Source organism: Carettochelys insculpta, chromosome 18 (assembly GCF_033958435.1).
Source record: "Carettochelys insculpta isolate YL-2023 chromosome 18, ASM3395843v1, whole genome shotgun sequence".
Lineage (NCBI taxonomy): Eukaryota > Metazoa > Chordata > Testudines > Carettochelyidae > Carettochelys > Carettochelys insculpta.
The window spans coordinates 18,980,553-19,001,101 of NC_134154.1; the positions used below are offsets into that span (position 1 = coordinate 18,980,553).

Genomic DNA, 20,549 nt, shown 5'->3' on the forward strand with positions numbered 1-20,549 from the left:
CATAGCTGGAATTGATGTATCTCCGATTGACTTATCTAGATGTCCTCACTGAGGGAGGTTGACAGGAGAAACTCTCCCATTAACCTCCCTTACTTCTTGTGAGACTGAGGAGTACAGGGGTTGACTGTCATCCCCTGAGAGTTCGAATCTGCACACCCCCAGTAGGTGCGTGAAGTTGAACTCTCGAAGATAACCCTGCCCATGTTGATCTCCCAGTAAATGTAGATGTACTCTAAGAACACAGGCAAATACAATAATACTCTCACAGGCCAACACAGCATCCAGAAAGTAAGACAGCCCAACTTAGTTAAAGTGGAATAGCAATTTCAGTGTTATTTGGAAAATGCTTTGAAGAGAAACCAATGCAGCCTTGGCAAAGGAAGAAATGCCAACATGGGGAGTATGCAGCTAAACTAGAAACATTCTTCTTATATCATATTCAGCTCAGCTAGACAACATTCACAAGCGTCATAGATAATACAAGAAATATAAGCACGGCTTTGTCAACGCTCCCTAACGGGCTGACGCTGTAACTGTTATCGCTGATTATGCCTCAAAGTGAAACATTTTCTGCCAAATCCCATAACTACCTGTTTTATATAACAGCAAAACTTAAACCTGTGTTCTTCCCCACACCTCATGGATGCCTGTAGCACACTGCCCTCCTGCTACTTCCTGCTTTGCAAGGTCATCCCATCACACTTAGTTTCTCTCATTACACAGCCACCTGATAGATGGGATTGCAGATGATTTACTGCAGGACACCCTTGCTTAGTTCACCTTAGGTTACGGCATATGTTAGGCCTTCTTCTTGGAATGAAACCCAAATGTATCTCAATGTTGCATCTTTTTCCAGCATAGTGATGATGTCTGGATTGCTTTGCTATGACAACATTACTCAGAAAGCTTTTTAGACACCTACAGCATTTCAAAGGGACCCTTGCTCATTTACAACCCATTGAAGTGTGAAAACAAAAAAGCAGTCAGTTTTTTCTTTCTGAGTGTCCTTCCTTCACCTGGGAAGAGCTCACAGTAATGCTTCAACTGCCTGGATGCCTTTGTTCCAAAATATCGTTGCCAGTGGAAACCCGCTGCTGCCTCCACAACTTTCAAATGTAAATGAGCAGCTCTTTGTTGTATTAGCTTAGCTGCTATGCCCTGGCATTTCACCCTTTTTGTGTGTCTAGAGACTTGATAAATGTAATGAAAGTTGACTTCTCAGAAACATCTGATCTACAGTCTAGAGGTTCTAAATTACAGCAGGGACATGATTCCTGTTTTGCTGATATACCGGTAAAAAATCTAAAACAACTTCACTGACTCCAACAAACCAATGGTGAATTTAACTGATGTTACACCAGCGTACAACCCCACATTTTTTTAAGAGATGCCCAAATCAATGTTCAAACAAACAGCACTAATACATGAGGAATTCGAAATGTTTTGGCAACACCGAAGCTCAGGTGGCTCTAGTAATTGATAAAACCAAAAAAAAAAAAATCCTGGTGAAGATTTTTACCATTGTATCAGAGGCCAAAAAATAACATGGAGTTGATTTAAAGTTACACAAGAAAGTTGAATAGCCCAAACATGCAACAGAAAACCAACAAACACCAGTGGCTACATTTGTGGAATGTGAGCTGCCTATTTGCTACCCAGCCAACCAAATGTACCAGAAACAGCAAGTGGATGAGCAAAGCAAAACCAATGTGGAAGCAAAGCAAATTAAGATTGATGCAATTTGTGGGTGCAGACTGAATATAGTCTCGTTTGGGCAAATTGTCTAAATGAAATTTATGATGGTGCCTGTAACTGGAGTGGCAGTTTTGTTACAGAAAGCAAACCACCATTAAAATCATTTGATCTTGAGTTTAGATTGATGTCTGTATGACTACAGCATAAGCAAAGGCATCTGTTTCCTCATCCTAAGGAGCCACTTTACCTTCTCTTTCCTGTGTTTATAGTTCTATAGTACTTTGAGGAGCACAGAGTGAAAAACAGTTTAATATACCAACTGCAGAACTTCAAACACTTGGGTTTTGCCAATAAAGCATAAGACTATTAACTGCCTCTTAGGTCACTGCAGATTTCATTTTATTCTTTTGAAAATACGTGTGCTTCCCCTTCACAAAATATGAAGGTCTGTGGATGCCACTGGCTTTTTTGGGACGTGGGGCTAGCACGTGAAAGCATACATTCGTAATTCTTTTTCAATCCACTTTGGCTGCCTCCATTTGGATGGCAAAATGCTTACTGACAGGCTCATCAAGAGAAGATATGGTATGTGCAGAAGTTACAATCCCTAAGAAAATGTTCCAGATGACTTCAGGATTAATTCTGTACAGAGAGCTGTAGAATATATTAATGCCAGTCTTTAACAGTCTTAGAGATTAAAGTACATTTAAGGGAAAGAGTTCCTTTGTCCTAGGGTTATAATGGGATTGATTAAACTTGTGCCTAGCCTACAAAAATAATGTAGTAGAAATGGCAAATGGACAGGTAATGTAACAGATCTGCCTGATCAACACAAATATTGGACTTCATGCAGCTCACTTTGGTATCCAAACTGAAGCACCCAGACACCCTGGTGAATTGAGGAGCGAGCAAGAGAGTGATCCAGCATGAAATTCAAAGGCAGTGGTAATTTCAGGCACTGCTGCACCATCTCTTGATATAAGGCTGGTCCTAGGTCTTTGCTGTACTGAGGCCAGGTTTACATTAGGGGAGAAAGTCAACCTAAGATAAGCAATGCCAAATATGAAAATAGCATAGCTGGAGTTGACATATCTTAGTTCAAATTTCTCCACCATCCCCATCATGGGAGGTTGAGAAGACAAACACTCCCATCAATTTCCCTTACTGTTCATGCCTGCAAAAAGTACCAGTATCAATGGAGGTGCCCTCAGCATTCAATTTAGTGGATTCATTACCAGATCTGCTAGATGGAACCCCAGAAAATTGAAACTGTGGCACATCAACCCAGTGGGAAGTGTAGACAAGCCCTTAGTTCGGCTACACCTATTTAATTGTTACTACAAGCTCCACCTCCAAATACCAGCATTGTCACAACTGGCAACATCTCTCATCTGGCAGGACAGATGAGGGATAATCAGACAGCTGGGGCAGAAAGGCAACCAGCTGGCAGCCCCACAGCATGGGCAGTAAAGCCAGGCTGGTGGCAGCTTCCCCCAGCAGCCCCCTGTGGAGCCAGAGCACTGGGGCTGAGGTTGGGATGGGTGGCTATAGTGGCAAGCTGCACCTGGGAAACCACAGCAGAGGGCCAGCAGGGTCCCCTGGTCTAGCAAAATCCCTCATTCGGAACCACTGAGGTCGCCAGGGTGCTGGACCTGGGACGTACAACCTGTGCACTAAGAACATAAAAATGGGTCAAACCAGCTGTCCAGTATCTTGTTTTCTGACAGCGGCCAGTGCCAGATATTTCAGAGGGAATGGACAGAACAGGGCAATTTTGATTGATTCCCCTGATAGCCAGTCCCAGCTACTTGCATATGAAGGGTAAGAAGCATCTGGAACACGGTTTTGCAGATAGAATTTATAGATTTTTTTGTTTTGATTAGGTAGGCTCATCTCCAGCAGAAATAGAAGATGAAGCAAACCACAACACCTAAATAAATTCTTTCTCTTTCTGTTCACTATCCTCTAGCCCATACAATTAAAATACCAATTAAAAGTAATCAGTTTTAAAATTAGTAACTTCAGAATACTGAGTAAATAAAAGCTTTCGAGGCCACAGGAATAAAAATAAGACTGAACTGTAACACCAGCGATCCCCGTGTCCTCCATATGAACACAAGCAAAATCAACACATAACAATACTAAACATGTAGTTAATATTTATGAATATTTATCTATTCCTCCATAGCCTTGTCTACACGTGCACGCTACTTCGAAGTAGCGGCACCAACTTCGAAATAGCACCCGTCATGGCTACACGCGCCGGGCGCTATTTTGAAGTTAACTTCGACGTTAGGCGGTGAGACGTCGAAGTCGCTAACCCCATGAGGGGATAGGAATAGCACCCTACTTCGACATTCAACATCGAAGTAGGGACCGTGTAGTTGTTGCACGTCCCGCAACTTTGCAATAGCGGGGTCCGCCATGGCGGCCATCAGCTGAGGGGTTGAGAGATGCTCTCTCTCCAGCCCCTGCGGGGCTCTATGGTCACCGTGGGCAGCAGCCCTTAGCCCAGGGCTTCTGGCTGCTGCTGCGGCAGCTGGGGATCCATGTTGCAGGCACAGGGTCTGCAACCAGTTGTCGGCTCTGTGGATCTCGTGTTGTTTAGTGCAAGTGTATCTGGGAGGGGCCCTTTAAGGGAGCGGCTTGCTGTTGAGTCCGCCCTGTGACCCTGTCTGCAGCTGTGCCTGGCACCCTTATGTCAATGTGTGCTACTTTGGAGTGTAGACGTTCCCTCGCAACGCCTATTTCGATGTGGTGCTGTGCAACGTCGATGTTGAACGTCGACGTTGCCAGCCCTGGAGGACGTGTAGACGTTATTCATCGAAATAGCCTATTTCGATGTAGCTACATCGAAATAAGCTATTTCGATGTTGGCTTCACGTGTAGACGTAGCCCATAACTGTTAAAGACCTTCACAGTGAAGATACAATTAATTTTCTGTGTTTTACTGGGGGTGAAATTGAAGCACAGATTACGTACACTGGCTCAGGTCTCAGATCAAATCAAGGGCCAAATCAGGAATAAATGCAGGCCTTAATTCATATGGTCTGTTTGGCATAGTGTTTATTGCACCTTTAAATGGAACTCTAGCTGTTGTGAAGGCATTAGCCATTTTGTGCTTGGATGAAGCCATTGATAGAATAAACAAGCCCACTGGGCTCTCTTGCTTTGTGGCTCTCTTAACATAAAATAAATATCTTCTAGGTGAATGAATGAAAACAGTAAATATTTATGTATCACATACTGTGCCTTTGAAAGCTTTTACTTATGGCATAGATGGTTCTTACTAACTTTGAAATTGATTACTCTACATTGCTATTTTAATTGTATGAGCTGGATGAAGAACAAGACAGAGAACCCATTACTATGGCTCATGCATTAGATCATGATTCACCCATACATCTAAGAATCAAACAAAAGTCAACATTATACAGTGAGTAATGACTATCTTCCAGCCAGGACCTGCTGCCAAAATGTGCACTGTAAAAAATTAAACTCAACAGTGGGGAAATTAAATACTATTTTAAGAAAAAGATTGTTGCAGTTGGAAGGAAGAAAAGAATTATTTTGAAAATGGTTCACATCAATTTGCATCTTTAATTTCCTATTATCTAGACCCCTGACTAACACTAACTAAAATTGACGTGTTGGGAATATCTGCAGTTTAAAAAAGAAATAGAAAAGTAAAGTAACCTTGAGTAACCGTTTGACATGACGATTCTCCTTTATCCTCATTTGGAAGCACTTCATACCCACTGAATGATGGCACAAAGTGCAGGGCATTGGAGAATCAAAGCCATTAGATGAAAATTTTCTCCCACCCCTACAGTGTGTCCATGCAGAGATGATCTGCAGGCAAAGTTGCTCCAGTTTATTAAGGTGTGATACCAAAGCAGTTGAGTTAAATCAGTCCTGCTCTAATTGCTGTTCAAAGTAGGCTTAGCTCAAGTCCACTTCAAGGCTTTTTTTAAAATTGGAAGGGAACCTCAAGAGGGCTTGAGTCCAGTCCTCTACACTCAGAGTAGGACTTATCACAACACCTGACAGACTTTTTTCACCTGCTCCAGGCCCTTCAAAGCCCCCTCCCCAAGGATAGAGCGCACAACCCTAGGTTTAACTAACCCTTCCCCCTTTGTTTGTACCTGTTTAACTGAATCAGCTTAACTCTCTCTCTTAAACCCTTGTACTCTGGGTGGAGCATAGATCACTTACAAGTCTCCTCCACTTCACTCCATCTTGGGACAAAACTTCTAGTACCTCAGCTGTTATCCTTCATTCTCAGCAGATCTTCCCCTTGTTGTCTGAGATCTTCCTCTTTTGTGTTTTCCTTTATCAGAGGGGTAGCTGTGTTAGTCTGGATCTGTAGCAGCAACGAAGGGTCCTGTGGCACCTTATAGACTAACAGAAAAGTTTAGAGCATGAGCTTTCGTGAGTTAACTCACTTCTTCAGATGCTAACTCACGAAAGCTCATGCTTTAAACTTTTCTGTTAGTCTATAAGGTGCCACAGGACCCTTCGTTGCTGTGTTTTCCTTGTGGATTCCATTTGAGAGCTTGACTATAGAGGGTGATGGTTTTCTGAGTGTGGCCTAGACATCCCCACTTAATCAGCTTAGTTAAACAGATTTAATGAAACCATCTGTGTATGCATGTAGAAAAGGAGGCCACAGCAGGGGCTATGAGTGCCTACGAGGGAGGGAGTTCACAGAGGACCACTGAAAATGGCAGGGAGGGGGCATACATGGGCACCCCATTTAGCAATTATAATTATGGTGGGGGCATAGAGCAGGGGTGAGCAAACTTTTCACATTGGGCCTCACTTTGGATTTCTCAGTTAGCAGGGCTCCCCACTTCTCCACCTGTCCAGTGTAATCAAAATCAATGGAAATCTTGGTTATGTTCATAGCAAAAAAATGCTTTTTGGCACGTGAAAGACAATAAGCATGTAGTATAAATGTGAATAACATACATAGAAATAGTAACAGATTTCAACATTTTTAATGAGCTGGATGTGCATGACACCCAGCAGCTGATCATGCTGCTCTCCTCTTATGATATGTCATGCCCCTCTGAGGGGTCCCAACCCCCCACTTTACTCACCCCTTGCATAGAGGGTTGGTGCACCTCCTGAGTACTACCACAGTCACTTATGGGCCACCGTACCACAATAGGTCAAGACCTTGGTGAACATGTTCAATTTTGGCCATACCCATTCAAAAAGGAGCCGTCTTTTCCAGAAAGGCAATTGTGAATTCTTAACATTTTAAAAGTGTAAGTGGGGAAAGCAGGCAGTGACAAGGAGCCAAAGGGGTTTTGTTCAAATTCCTGTATCACTGCACATTGTGAGACAGAGACCATGACAATGAGATAATCTTTATTGTCAACATTGTGCTATTCTGTATATGTAGATTATTTCCCTCATGATTGTGTCCTCTTATTGTGATGTGCAGCTTCCTTTGTTTTCTATTTCAGATTGTATCGTTGTTGCTGTTTTCTGTTGCCTGCATTTTATTTTCCATCTCAACCATTCACTGTCATTTTCTCTCTGCATTTTACCTTGTTTAGTCAGGTGAGGTTTCAGCTGACAGGAAAATCTAGGTTGAATTGTTCATCTTTCATATTTTCAAGCCAACCTTTATCCCTGAGCTGTGCATGTCAGGGGCCAGCACATGGATGTATGAGACAAATAGTGTGGCCCCATAAATGAAACTGCTGCTGAAAATCAGTATAATATAATACCAGGATGCCAACACATGAGTAGCACAGTGCCGTATTGTAGTGAGAGGAGCAGGGCAGCATGGAGCTTACCTAGACTTTCTTAGACTTAGGTCCACCTGTGCATCTGGGCACATGGGGCAACAAGTGCTCTCCAGAGATTTCGGTCTGATGCCACTGTTTCCTCTTCTTCCCACATTATACCAATGTTCTTAAAGTCTTCTTTAACCATGCTTCGCCACATTTTCAGTGGTCTTCCCCTCTTTCTCTTTCCTTTAGCTGGTGTCCATCGCATTGCTACCTTTGGATGAAGATTATCTGAAAGATGCAAGATGTGTCCAGCAAGACGCAATCTATGCTATGCCACAACATCCTGAAGTCTCTGCAGACCACATCTTCATAGAATCTCTTTGTTAGTAATGCGATCGATGTAGGTAACACCAAGGATATTACGCAGACATCTTTGGTGGAACACATACAGCTTATGTGATATTCTTGCAGTGTTTTTCCGTGTTTCACTGGTGTAGATTGCAGTGGACATGACAATAGTACTACAGAGTCGAAGCTTTGTAGAAAGGCGAATTGTTGACGCAGACCAAATTGGGCATAGTCTTTGGAACACTGCCGAGGCTTTCCCGATTCTGCAGTTGACATCCGCCTCGACATCCCCATCATTGGACAGAGTGCTGCCAAGATAGGTGAACCGCCGGACATCTTCTAAGGATTGACTTTCGACCACTATTGGCGTCTTTGCCTGAGCTTTTCCAATCCGCATCACCTTTGTTTTATTGCTGTTTATCCTCAACCCAACTTTACCTGCTTCTTTGTCTAAACTTGTTGTCATGTCCTGCAAGCATTCATCCATTTCTGCAAGCAGCACGATATCGTTGGCAAAGTCCAGATCCATGAGCCAGCACTGGTTTTCCCAAGAGATACCAAAATTCGTCCTGCACACTGCTTTCCTCATAATGAAGTCCACAGCCAAAAGGAACAAGAATGGTGATAGAACACAGCCTTGCCACAGACCAGAGTCAATATTGAAGAAATTGGTCATACCACTATCGGTCCTCACACAGCAACTGGTGTTTAGGTAGAGATTTTGGAAGGTGTTGATGTAGCATTGCGGGATACCATAACTATGTACTATGTTCCACAATGACTCTCCATGTACTCTGTCAAATGCCTTTTTGAAATCGATAAAGTTTATTGACAGAGGCCGTTGAAATTCAATACTTTGTTCAATGATGCTGTGCAACGTGAAAATTTGCTCACTGCACGAGTGTCCACACCAAAATCCAGCCTGCTCCTCCCGCAGTGTACTATCCACTGCAGCCAGAAGCCTCCTGAGCAGAACAATACAAAACACTTTGCCCAGGACTGATAGGAGCATAATGCCTCTCCAATTACTACAATCGGTGATGTTCCCCTTTTTTGGTAACTTAACAATCACTCCCTTCCTCCAATCACTTGGAACACACTCTGCTCGCCAGCGTGTGTTCAACAGCCCCGTTAGTTCTTGCACGACGCTGTTGCCCCCATACCTTAGTAATTCAGCCGTGATTTGGTCAAGACTGGTGGCCTTGTTATTCTTCAGTGATCTAATGGCTTTATCAGTTTCTTCAAATTCGATCATGCCTAGGTCTACTTCTAGTTCATCAGAAGGATTGGAATTACTAAAATCGTAGGTTGTGTCTGGAGCTGGCTGGTTTAATATCTCTTTGAAGTGCTCTATCCAGTGTGCATCTTGCTCTTCTTTACTAAGTAAGATCTTCCCTTTCTTATCCTTGATAGGAGCATTGGAATTACATCTTGCACCAGTTACTTCTCGGACAATACGATACAGCGTCTTGGGGTCACATTTCTTAGCTGCTGCTTCTGCTTCAGCACCCTTATGTTCCAACCATTCTTTTTTGTCAGCCCAGCAGCTTTTCTTAACTTGACGATCCAGCGATTGATACTTTGCAATAGCCTCTGCTATCTCGTTTGGCGATTTTGCCTGGTCTGTATGCTGTTTCGCGATTTTATGCTCATCTATCAGTTTCCAGGTTCTGTCTTGTATCCAGCATTCATGGAGCACTAGTTAGAAAAGTATAGCCAGTGGGCCTCAGGTGGTGGGATACTAGAAATCAAGATTTCCTATAATTCTGGCTCTGCTACTGACCCACTGGGTTACCTTCTCAAAGGCTACACCTGCACTACACAATAAAATCAATTTTTAATAAATTTGAAATTTTAACCTCTGTCTTATAAACTTGAAGTTAATTGTCCACAAATGTTCTGGTACTTTGACTTACCATTTCTCCATGTCGACTTACCATCTCTCCGTTGCCTTCTCCAAATTCAACTACATGAGCAATGCATTGTGAGTACCTATCCAACAGTACCTTAACCCTGTTGCATTCTGAAGGTTTTGTATCACTGGGATGTGGGGAAAACATTGCCACAGTTGCTGGTGGGAGTTTGATGTCACTATCCCAGAAAGCAAAACACTCTCCCAGAATTCAGAGCACCCACTAAACGTGTGAAAAATGAATGTGAGATTGCGCCATTTTCTCCGACACAGTGCTAGCACAAGCATGGATGCTTGAATGCTTCAAGTCATTGCACAGCCCATTACAGAAACTTCCAGGAATGTCATGTAGTTTATCTTTCGATGATGACAGCTGTGGGCTGAGATGATGGTTGAGGATGATGATGAAGATAATGGAGAGGAAAATCACTTAACCGCAGACCAGGAAATTACAAACGCTGGCTGCCCTGGATGCATTGCTGACAGTGGAGTGGCGGTTTTGGATTAGTGAAACCAGCACATGCTGATGGGACCATATTGGTTTGGAGTCCTGGGATTACCAGCAGTGGGTGCAGAACTTTTGGATGCACAAGTCGACTTTTGTGGAACTTTGTGATTTGCTGGCCCTGAAGTGCAGCAACGCAAGACTCAGACTAGCTTTAACAGTTCAGAAGCAAGTGGCAATTGCTCTATGGAAGTTTGCAAGTTACTGGTCAGTGGTAAATTGTTTGAAATGGGAAGATCTAAAGTGTGGGCAGATGGCCAATCCAATCTGTTGGCATCTCCTGAGGAACACTGTGATCTTCAGAGATGTACAGGCCATAATGGATGGCATTGCTGCAATGGGGTTTCTGAACTGCAGGGAGGCAATAGATGGCACACACATCCTCATCATGGACCCAGACCACCTACCCTCTAAGCATATAAAAAGAAAGGGATACATTTCAATGGTGTTGCAGACAGTCATGGATCACAAAGCTGATTTCACCAATATCCAAGTGGGATGGTTGGGAAAGGTTCACAACATACGCATCTTCAGAAATTCTTGGCTGTACAGAAAGATCCTGGATGGGGCTTTTTTCCCAGACTGGAAATCAAGATTGGTGACATGGAGATGAATACAGCAATACCGAGTGACCCTGCTTTTACCCCCTCCCTGGCCCTTTTGATAAGCCTGCCGGAGTCCTTGCACCTTCACCTGGCATTGCTAAGCATGCCGGAAGTAACCTCTGTTGATCAGCCCACGCAAAATCTTCTCATAAATGTCTTCATTTCACTTAGACACTCAAAGTCTGCCCACCACTGACTCCTCTACCCAAACAACAAAGAGATCCACGATCTCATTATGGGCCCATGCTGGAGCTCTCTTGTGATCCTGAGAACTCAGAGCACAAACATGAGTACTCATGATGGCAAGAGATGGCTACCAGTGAGATGGCTAATGATGTAATGCGATAGCTAACTATACAATGCGATGCAATGCAATTCAATGGCAAACAATGCAATGGCTAACAATGCGATGCAATAGCTATTGATGCAATAGCTAAAAGAAATTCTGGCTTCTCAGTGAACTTTAAATTTCCCAGACTTGCTGGTAATTAATTCAAATTTGTGGGCTTCCTGTGACCTAATTCCTGAACACCTGAAGAACAGCGGTTAAAAGACAGGAAACAAAAGGTAGGAATAAATGGTAAATTTTCACAATGGAAGGATGTAACTAGTGGTGTTCCCCAAGGGTCAGTCCTGATCTAGAGAAAGGGGTAAGCAGTGAGGTGGCAAAGTTTGCAGATGACACCAAATGAAATTAATGGGTAGCAAGTTCAAAACTAATAAAAGAAAGTTTTTCTTCACACAGCGCACAGTCAACCTGTGGAACTCCTTGCCAGAGGACGCTGTGAAGGCCAGGACTCTAACAAAGTTTAAAAAAGAGTTCAATAAATATTTGGAGGTTAGGTCCATAGATGGCTATTAGCAAGGGGTAAGGTATGGTGCCTAGCCTTTTGACGAAGGCGGCAGATGGATGGCAGAAGACAAATCGCTTGACCATTGTCTTCGGTTCACCTCCTCTGGGGCACCTGGAACTGGCTACTGTCAGCAGACAGGGTACTGGGCTAGATGGACCTTTAGTCTGACCCAGTATGGCCATTCTTATATTCTTATGTTCATATTATGATGACGATGTGGGGTTTACCCAGGGAAGCTCATGACCGAATAAATTTCTCAGTCTCTAAGGTTCCACAGGACAGACTAATAGACCTACCCTTCTGAGACTAAATTCCAACATGGACATACTGGAAAAACTATCCTTCCCAAACAAAATGTTACAGAACATGCAAGAGAAAGGATGAACCAAACAAGACAGATGTTAGATCATTTAACACACTAGGGTGTTTGGACACTGTGGTGATAAGGACAGTATGAGCATTTAGGTAGAATGGAAAAGAACAGGAATGCTTGCATATATTTGATGATCAGCACCTCTGTTTTTGTTTTGCAAATGTCAGGTATGGACAGATGCAATGATAAAATAGATATAAAAGCCTTCAACTTTCATAGTCTTGTGCTGTGGGTTGGGATTTTTGGCTTAGATATGTGATTAAAGTAAGAGAAAAGCTGCGTCTACATGTGCACGCTACTTCGAAGTAGCGGCACCAACTTCAAAATAGCGCCCGTTGCGTCTACACGCGTCGGGCGCTATTTCGAAGTTAACTTCGACGTTAGGCGGCGAGACGTCGAAGTCGCTAACCTCATGAGGAGATAGGAATAGCACCCTACTTCGACGTTCAACGTCGAAGTAGGGACCGTGTAGACGATCCGCGTCCCGCAACGTCGAAATTGCTGGGTCCTCCATGGCGGCCATCAGCTGGGGGGGGTTGAGAGATGCTCTCTCTCCAGCCCCTGCGGGGCTCTATGGTCACCGTGGGCAGCAGCCCTTAGCCCAGGGCTTCTGGCTGCTTCTGCAGCAGCTGGGGATCTATGCTGCAGGCACAAGGTCTGCAACCAGTTGTCAGCTCTGTGGATCTTGTGTTGTTTAGTGCAACTGTGTCTGGGAGGGGCCCTTTAAGGGAGTGGCTGGCTGTTGAGTCCGCCCTGTGACCCTGTCTGCAGCTGTGCCTGGCATCCCTATATTCGATAGCTGCGTCTACACGTGCACGCTACTTCGAAGTAGCGGCAGCAACTTCGAAATAGCGCCCGTCGCGTCTACACGCGTCGGGCGCTATTTCGAAGTTAACTTCGACGTTAGGCGGCGAGACATCGAAGTCGCTAACCTCATGAGGAGATAGGAATAGCGCCCTACTTCGACGTTCAACGTCGAAGTAGGGACCGTGTAGACGATCCGCGTCCCGCAACGTCGAAATTGCTGGGTCCTCCATGGCGGCCATCAGCTGGGGGGTTGAGAGATGCTCTCTCTCCAGCCCCTGCGGGGCTCTATGGTCACCGTGGGCAGCAGCCCTTAGCCCAGGGCTTCTGGCTGCTTCTGCGGCAGCTGGGGATCTATGCTGCAGGCACAGGGTCTGCAACCAGTTGTCAGCTCTGTGGATCTTGTGTTGTTTAGTGCAACTGTGTCTGGGAGGGGCCCTTTAAGGGAGTGGCTGGCTGTTGAGTCCGCCCTGTGACCCTGTCTGCAGCTGTGCCTGGCATCCCTATATTCGATAGCTGCGTCTACACGTGCACGCTACTTCGAAGTAGCGGCAGCAACTTCGAAATAGCGCCCGTCGCGTCTAGAACATAAGAACATAAGAATGGCCATACTGGGTCAGACCAAAGGTCCATCAAGCCCAGCATCCCATCTGCCGACGGTGGCCAATGCCAGGTGCCCCAGAGAAGGAGAACAGAAGACAAGTGATTTATCTCCTGCCATCCATCTCCTGCCCTTGTTATGAAGGCTAGGGCACCATACTTTATCCCTGGCTAATAGCCATTTATGGACCTGACCTGCAAACATTTATCAAGCTCTTTTTTAAACCCTAATAGAGTCCTGGCCTTCACAGCCTCCTCGGGCAAGGAGTTCCACAGGTTGACTGTGCGCTGTGTGAAGAAAAATTTCCTTTTATTAGTTTTGAACCTACTACCCATCAATTTCATTTGGTGTCCCCTAGTTCTTGTATTATGGGAAAAGGTAAATAATTTTTCTATATTCACTTTCTCCACACCATTCATGATTTTATATACCTCTATCATATCGCCCCTCAATCGCCTCTTTTCCAAACTGAAAAGTCCCAGTCTCTCTAGCCTCTCCCCATATGGGACCCTTTCCAAGCCCCTAATCATCTTAGTCGCCCTTTTCTGAACCTTTTCTAATGCCAATATATCTTTTTTGAGGTGAGGAGACCACATCTGCACGCAGTACTCGAGATGTGGGCGTACCATAGTTTTATATAGGGGAAGTATGATATCTTTTGTCTTATTATCGATCCCTTTTTTAATAATTCCTAACATCCTATTTGCCTTACTAACTGCCGCTGCACACTGCGTGGATGTCTTCAGAGAACTATCCACTATAACTCCAAGATCCCTTTCCTGATCTGTCGTAGCTAAATTTGACCCCATCATGTAGTACGTGTAATTTGGGTTATTTTTTCCAACATGCATTACCTTACACTTACCCACATTAAATTTCATTTGCCATTTTGCTGCCCAATCACTCAGTTAGCTGAGATCTTTTTGTAGTTCTTCACAATCCCTTTTGCTTTTGACTGTCCTGAACAACTTGGTGTCATCTGCAAACTTTGCCACCTCACTGCTTACCTCATTTTCTAGATCATTGATGAACAAGTTGAACAGGATCGGTCCCAGGACTGAGCCCTGGGGAACACCACTAGTTACCCCCCTCCATTGTGAAAATTTACCATTTATTCCAACCCTTTGTTTTCTGTCTTTTAACCAATTCCCGATCCATGAAAGGACCTTTCCTCCTATCCCATGACCACCTAATTTACATAAAAGCCTTTGGTGTGGGACCGTGTCAAAGGCTTTCTGGAAATCTAGGTATATTATGTCCACTGGGTGCCCCTTGTCCGCATGTTTATTAACCCCTTCAAAGAATTCTAATAGATTAGACAGACACGACTTCCCTCTGCAGAAACCATGCTGACTTTTGCCCAACAATTCGTGCTCTTCTATGTGCCTTGCAATTTTACTCTTTACTAGTGTTTCTACTAATTTACCTGGTACTGATGTTAAACTTATCGGTCTATAATTGCCAGGATCTCCTCTAGAGCCTTTTTTAAATATTGGTGTTATATTGGCCGTCTTCCAGTCATTTGGTACCAAAGTGGATTTAAAGGATAGGTTACAAACCACTGTTAATAACTCCGCAATTTCACATTTGAGTTCTTTCAGAACCCTTGGGTGAATGCCATCTGGTCCTGGAGACTTGTTACTATTCAGCTTATCAATTAATTCCAAAACCTCCTCTAATGTCACTTCAATCTGAGTGAGTTCCTCAGATTTGTCGCCTAAGAAGGCTGGCTCAGATTTAGGAACCTCTGTAACATCTTCAGCCGTGAAGACTGAAGCAAAGAAATCATTTAATCGCTCCGCAATGGCACTGTCTTCCTTGATCGCTCCTTTTATATCTTTATCATCCAAGGGCCCCACTGCTTTTTTAGCAGGCTTCCTGCTTCTAATGTATTTAAAAAACATTTTACTATTGTTTTTTGAATTTTTGGCTAGCTGTTCCTCAAACTCTTTTTTGGCTTTTCTTACTACATTATGACAGTTAATTTGGGAGTGTTTATGTTCCTTTCTATTTTCCTCACTAGGATTTGACTTCCACTTTTTAAAAGCTGCCCTTTTCTCTCTCACTGCCTTTTTAACATGGCTGTTTAGCCATGGTGGTTCTTTGTTAGGTCTCTTACTGTGTTTTTTTATTTGGGGTATACATTTAAGTTGGGCCTCTAGTATGGTGTCTTTAAACAGTTTCCATGCAGCTTCCAGGGATTTTAGTTTAATTACTCTACCTTTTAGTTTCTGTTTAACTAGCTTCCTCATTTTAGTGTAATTCCCCTTTTTGAAATTAAATGCCAGAGTGTTTGACCGCTGCGGTGTTCTTCCCAACACAGGAATATTAAAAGTTATTATATTGTGGTCACTATTTCCAAGCGGTCCAGTAACAGTTACCTCTTGGACCAGATCCTGCGTTCCAGTCAAGACTAGATCGAGAATCGACCCTCCCCTTGTGGGTTCCTGTACTAGCTGCTCCAAGAAGCAGTCATTTAAGGCATCAAGAAATTTAATCTCTGAATCCCGTCCTGAGGTGACATGCACCCAATCAATATGGGGATAATTGAAATCTCCTATTATTACTGTGTTTTTTATTTTGATAGCCTCTCTAATCTCCCTTAACATTTCAGCATCACTATCACTGTCCTGGTTAGGTGGTCGGTAATATATTCCTAATGCCATATTCATATTAGAGGAATGAATTGTTATCCATAATGATTCTATGGAACATTTTGATTCCTTTAGGATTTTTACTTCATTTGATTCTATATTATCCTTCACATATAGTACCACTCCGCCACCCGCACGACCTGTTCTGTCTTTCCGATATAATTTATATCCCGGTATGATAGTGTCCCACTGATTGTCCTCATTCCACCATGTTTCTGAGATGCCTATTATGTCAACTTCCTGCTTTGATATGAGGTACTCCAGTTCACCCATCTTATTAGACAGACTCCTAGCATTAGTGTAAAAGCATGTTAGAAAACTACCACTATTTATATGTCCGCCTTTCACAGACGTGGTGGATTTTTTTATGCACGATTGTTTCACATCTGATCTTGCCCATATATTATTTCCCACGTTCCCTATCTGACTAACTTCTAGGGAATCCCTGTCTATGGAGCCTCGTGTAAGAGAAGTCTCCGTCCGATCCAGGTGCTCCCCCGCACCAATCGGCTTTCCCCCACCTCTTAGTTTAAAAACTGCTCTATGTCCTTTTTAATGTTTAATGCCAGCAGTCTGGATCCACCTTGATTTAGGTGGAGCCCATCCTTCCTGTATAGGCTCCCCCTACCCCAAAAGTGTCCCCAGTTCCTAATAAATCTAAACCCCTCTTCCCTACACCATCGTCTCATCCACGCATTGAGACTCTGAAGTTCTGCCTGTCTATCTGGCCCTGCGCGTGGAACTGGAAGCATTTCAGAGAATGCCACCAAAGATGTTCTGGATTTCAGTCTCTTTCCTAGTAACCTAAATTTGGCCTCCAGAACATCTCTTCTACCCTTCCCTATGTCATTGGTACCAACATGTACCACGACGACCGGCTCCTCCCCAGCACTGCCCATAAGTCTGTCTAGATGCCTCGAGAGATCCGCAACCTTCGCACCAGGCAGGCAAGTCACCATACGGTTCTCCCGGTCATCACAAACCCAACTATCTATATTTCTAATGATCGAATCCCCCACTACTAAAACCTGCTTCTTCCTAACAGCTGGCGCTCCCTCCCCCGGAGAAGTATCCTCGGCACGAGAGGATACAACATCACCCTCTGGAAGGAGGGTCCCAACTACGGGATGGTTTCCCTCTGCTCCCCTTGACTGCTCTCCTTCCCTGAGCCTTTCATCCTCCGTAACAGCCTCAGGACTGTCAGATTGGAGGTGGGACAGCCCTACTATGTCCCGGAAAGTCTCATCCACAAACACCTCTGCCTTCCTTAGCTCCTCCAGTTCAGCCACCCTGGCCTCCAAAGCACGCACTCGGTCTCTGAGGGCCAGGAGCTCCTTGCATCGAGCGCACACATATGCCACCCGCCCACAGGGTAGGTAGTCATACATACTGCACTCGACACAATAAACAGGATAGCCCCCACTCTGCTGCTGGGCTTCTGCCTCCATTTCCTACTCTAGTTATATATGAGGGTTAATTAAATGTTTCAGATAGAGGTTGTTATAAAGGATTTAGTTTAAGGGCAACAGAAGTAAGTCACTGGCTCCCTCCAAGCTCCCCCTCTCAACTCCCCTCTCCAAACTCCCTCCTGTTAGCACGCACCCTGTTTGCCAGCACCCGGTCGCAAAGCTCCCTGGTCGCTTACTAGCAGGGTTTAAGTGCTCGGCCTCCCTGATAGCTCCTCCCTCTGCCTACAGCTCAGCCAATCAGCACACGGTGTTTCAATTCAAACCTAATCAGCTTCCAACTGCCTGCCTGCCTGCCTGCCTGAGCACACGGCCTTTCAAACAAACAAACAAACACTCAGCTCAGCACTCCAAACAAAAACTCCAAACTCCAAACTCCAAACAAACACACAAGCCCAAAACCTCCAAATATAAGCAGCCACTTACCCCAAGGTGCTTTAGTTTGCTCCTTCCTTCTCCTCCTCCAGGAGAGCCTCTCCAAACTCCCTCCTGTTAGCACGCACCCTGTTTGCCAGCACCCGGTCGCAAAGCTCCCTGGTCGCTTACTAGCAGGGTTTAAGTGCTCGGCCTCCCTGATAGCTCCTCCCTCTGCCTACAGCTCAGCCAATCAGCACACGGTGTTTCAATTCAAACCTAATCAGCTTCCAACTGCCTGCCTGCCTGCCTGCCTGAGCACACGGCCTTTCAAACAAACAAACACACACTCAGCTCAGCACTCCAAACAAACAAACTCCAAACTCCAAACAAACACACAAGCCCAAAACCTCCAAATATAAGCAGCCACTTACCCCAAGGTGCTTTAGTTTGCTCCTTCCTTCTCCTCCTCCAGGAGAGCCTCTCCAAACTCCCTCCTGTTAGCACGCACCCTGTTTGCCAGCACCCGGTCTACACGCGTCGGGCGCTATTTCGAAGTTAACTTCGACGTTAGGCGGCGAGACGTCGAAGTCGCTAACCTCATGAGGAGATAGGAATAGCGCCCTACTTCGACGTTCAACGTCGAAGTAGGGACCGTGTAGACGATCCGCGTCCCGCAACGTCGAAATTGCTGGGTCCTCCATGGCGGCCATCAGCTGGGGGGTTGAGAGATGCTCTCTCTCCAGCCCCTGTGGGGCTCTATGGTCACCGTGGGCAGCAGCCCTTAGCCCAGGGCTTCTGGCTGCTTCTGCGGCAGCTGGGGATCTATGCTGCAGGCACAGGGTCTGCAACCAGTTGTCAGCTCTGTGGATCTTGTGTTGTTTAGTGCAACTGTGTCTGGGAGGGGCCCTTTAAGGGAGCGGCTGGCTGTTGAGTCCGCCCTGTGACCCTGTCTGCAGCTGTGCCTGGCATCCCTATTTCGATGTGTGCTACTTTGGCGTGTAGACGTTCCCTCGCTGCGCCTATTTCGATGTTGGGCTGAGCAACGTCGAAGTTGAACATCGACGTTGCCGGCCCTGGAGGACGTGTAGACGTTATTCATCGAAATAGGCTATTTCGATGTCGCAACATCGAAACAAGCTATTTCGATGTTGGCTGCATGTGTAGACGTAGCCGATGTGTGCTACTTTGAAGTGTAGACGTTCCCTCGCTGCGCCTATTTCGATGTTGGGCTGAGCAACGTCGAAGTTGAACATCGACGTTGCCGGCCCTGGAGGACGTGTAGACGTTATTCATCGAAATAGACTATTTCGATGTTGGCTGCACGTGTAGACGTAGCCAAAGGTTGTAATCCACCCACTCTTGCTTTTGACATGCTGTATTTACTTTCAAGAAGGTGGGTTGCCAAAAAAAGGCACAAAATTTGTTTTTCAACACTTACCGTTCCAGGCTTGAATTGAAAGCTGACGAGAAGCAGAATCTGAGCCACCAGGATGGCAAAGGACAGGTTGGCATGGATGTGGTAGCGTTGGTTGCGCATGGTGCTGACAGAGCTGTGTGAAGAAGGAAAGGCTCATCAGTAGAATAATATTCCAAGAAGCTGTAATACATTTATGATTTATTTGCACGGGGTTATTTGTTTTTATGTGGTTTCAATTCTTTTTTTCTTCAGGATTAAGTGAACAAATTAAAATGACGCTGAACAAATTAAAAGGACTGGGTTACACATTGGCTGCGTCTACACTAGGATCTTACTTCCAAGTTAACTTTGAAGTAAGGGGCTACTTACAAGTAGTCTGCATAGCGTCTATACATGCTTTCCCTTACTTCAAAGTTACCTTCAAAGTGAGGGAGGCTGTCTTCGAAGTTCTTCTTCATTCCTGGGAATGGAGTAGTGCCCTACTTTGAAGTTTAACTTTGAGGTTGGGCATGTGTAGACACTCTGCACTCACTACTGCGAAGTAAGCGGTCCGCGATGGCCCCCCCGGGAGCGCGGAGACACTCTGGCTAGCCCAGGCAGGGCTGTATGGTCCCTGCCAGCCACCTGACAGGAATCAGATCCCCAGCAATCCCAGGCAGGAACCTAAGAGTGTTCCACAAGTACAAGCAGCATAAGCCCCCAGTCAGACTGCCCCTGCTCGACAGCCCAGCCAGTGTCTGTGCCCTCTGGCCACCATGGCAGCATAGGAAGACCCCCTCCCACCCCCTGGAGGCCCCAGATGACACCTCCAAGGGCTCACAGTGCCTGGGCAAGGCTTGTGCCAAGAGGGGCCCCTCCTGGACTAAGAGGGAGCTGAAGGACATCCTCACTCTATGTGGGGAGGAGGAGGTCCTTCGGCAAACCAGCGACTGTCAGTGAAATGTGGAGGCCACCCTGGCCACATGGGGCAGCATCTGGATCAAGGTTAAAGAACTGAAGCAGGCATAGTGCAATGCCCGGGATGCTGTGAGCCAGTCGGTGGCACAGCCTGCCCACTACCCCCACTACAGGGAGCTGCATAGGCTCCTGGGGCTGAGGGAAGTGTCTGTCCCAAACCACCTGGTGGATATCACCGTTCCCCCACCCATGGACACCAAGGACAAGGTAGACCCCTCCAGTGCCACCAGCCCCCCTGTGCCGGGACCGGCCCA

The 20,549-nt window shown here is 45.4% G+C and overlaps 1 protein-coding gene across 3 annotated transcripts in view; it reads right to left on the minus strand.

The window, feature by feature from the left end:
* ADGRD1 (adhesion G protein-coupled receptor D1) overlaps positions 1-20,549 on the minus strand; it is a 382,252-nt gene that overhangs the window by 109,483 nt on the left and 252,220 nt on the right. For all 3 annotated transcript variants that reach the window (XR_012648032.1, XM_075012922.1, XM_075012921.1), the window contains one exon: positions 19,360-19,471. Coding sequence is in view for 2 of the 3 variants with exons in the window: in XM_075012922.1 (XP_074869023.1) it covers positions 19,360-19,471 (112 nt within the window). In the remaining variant the exon portion in view is untranslated. The remainder of the gene's footprint in view (positions 1-19,359; positions 19,472-20,549) is intronic.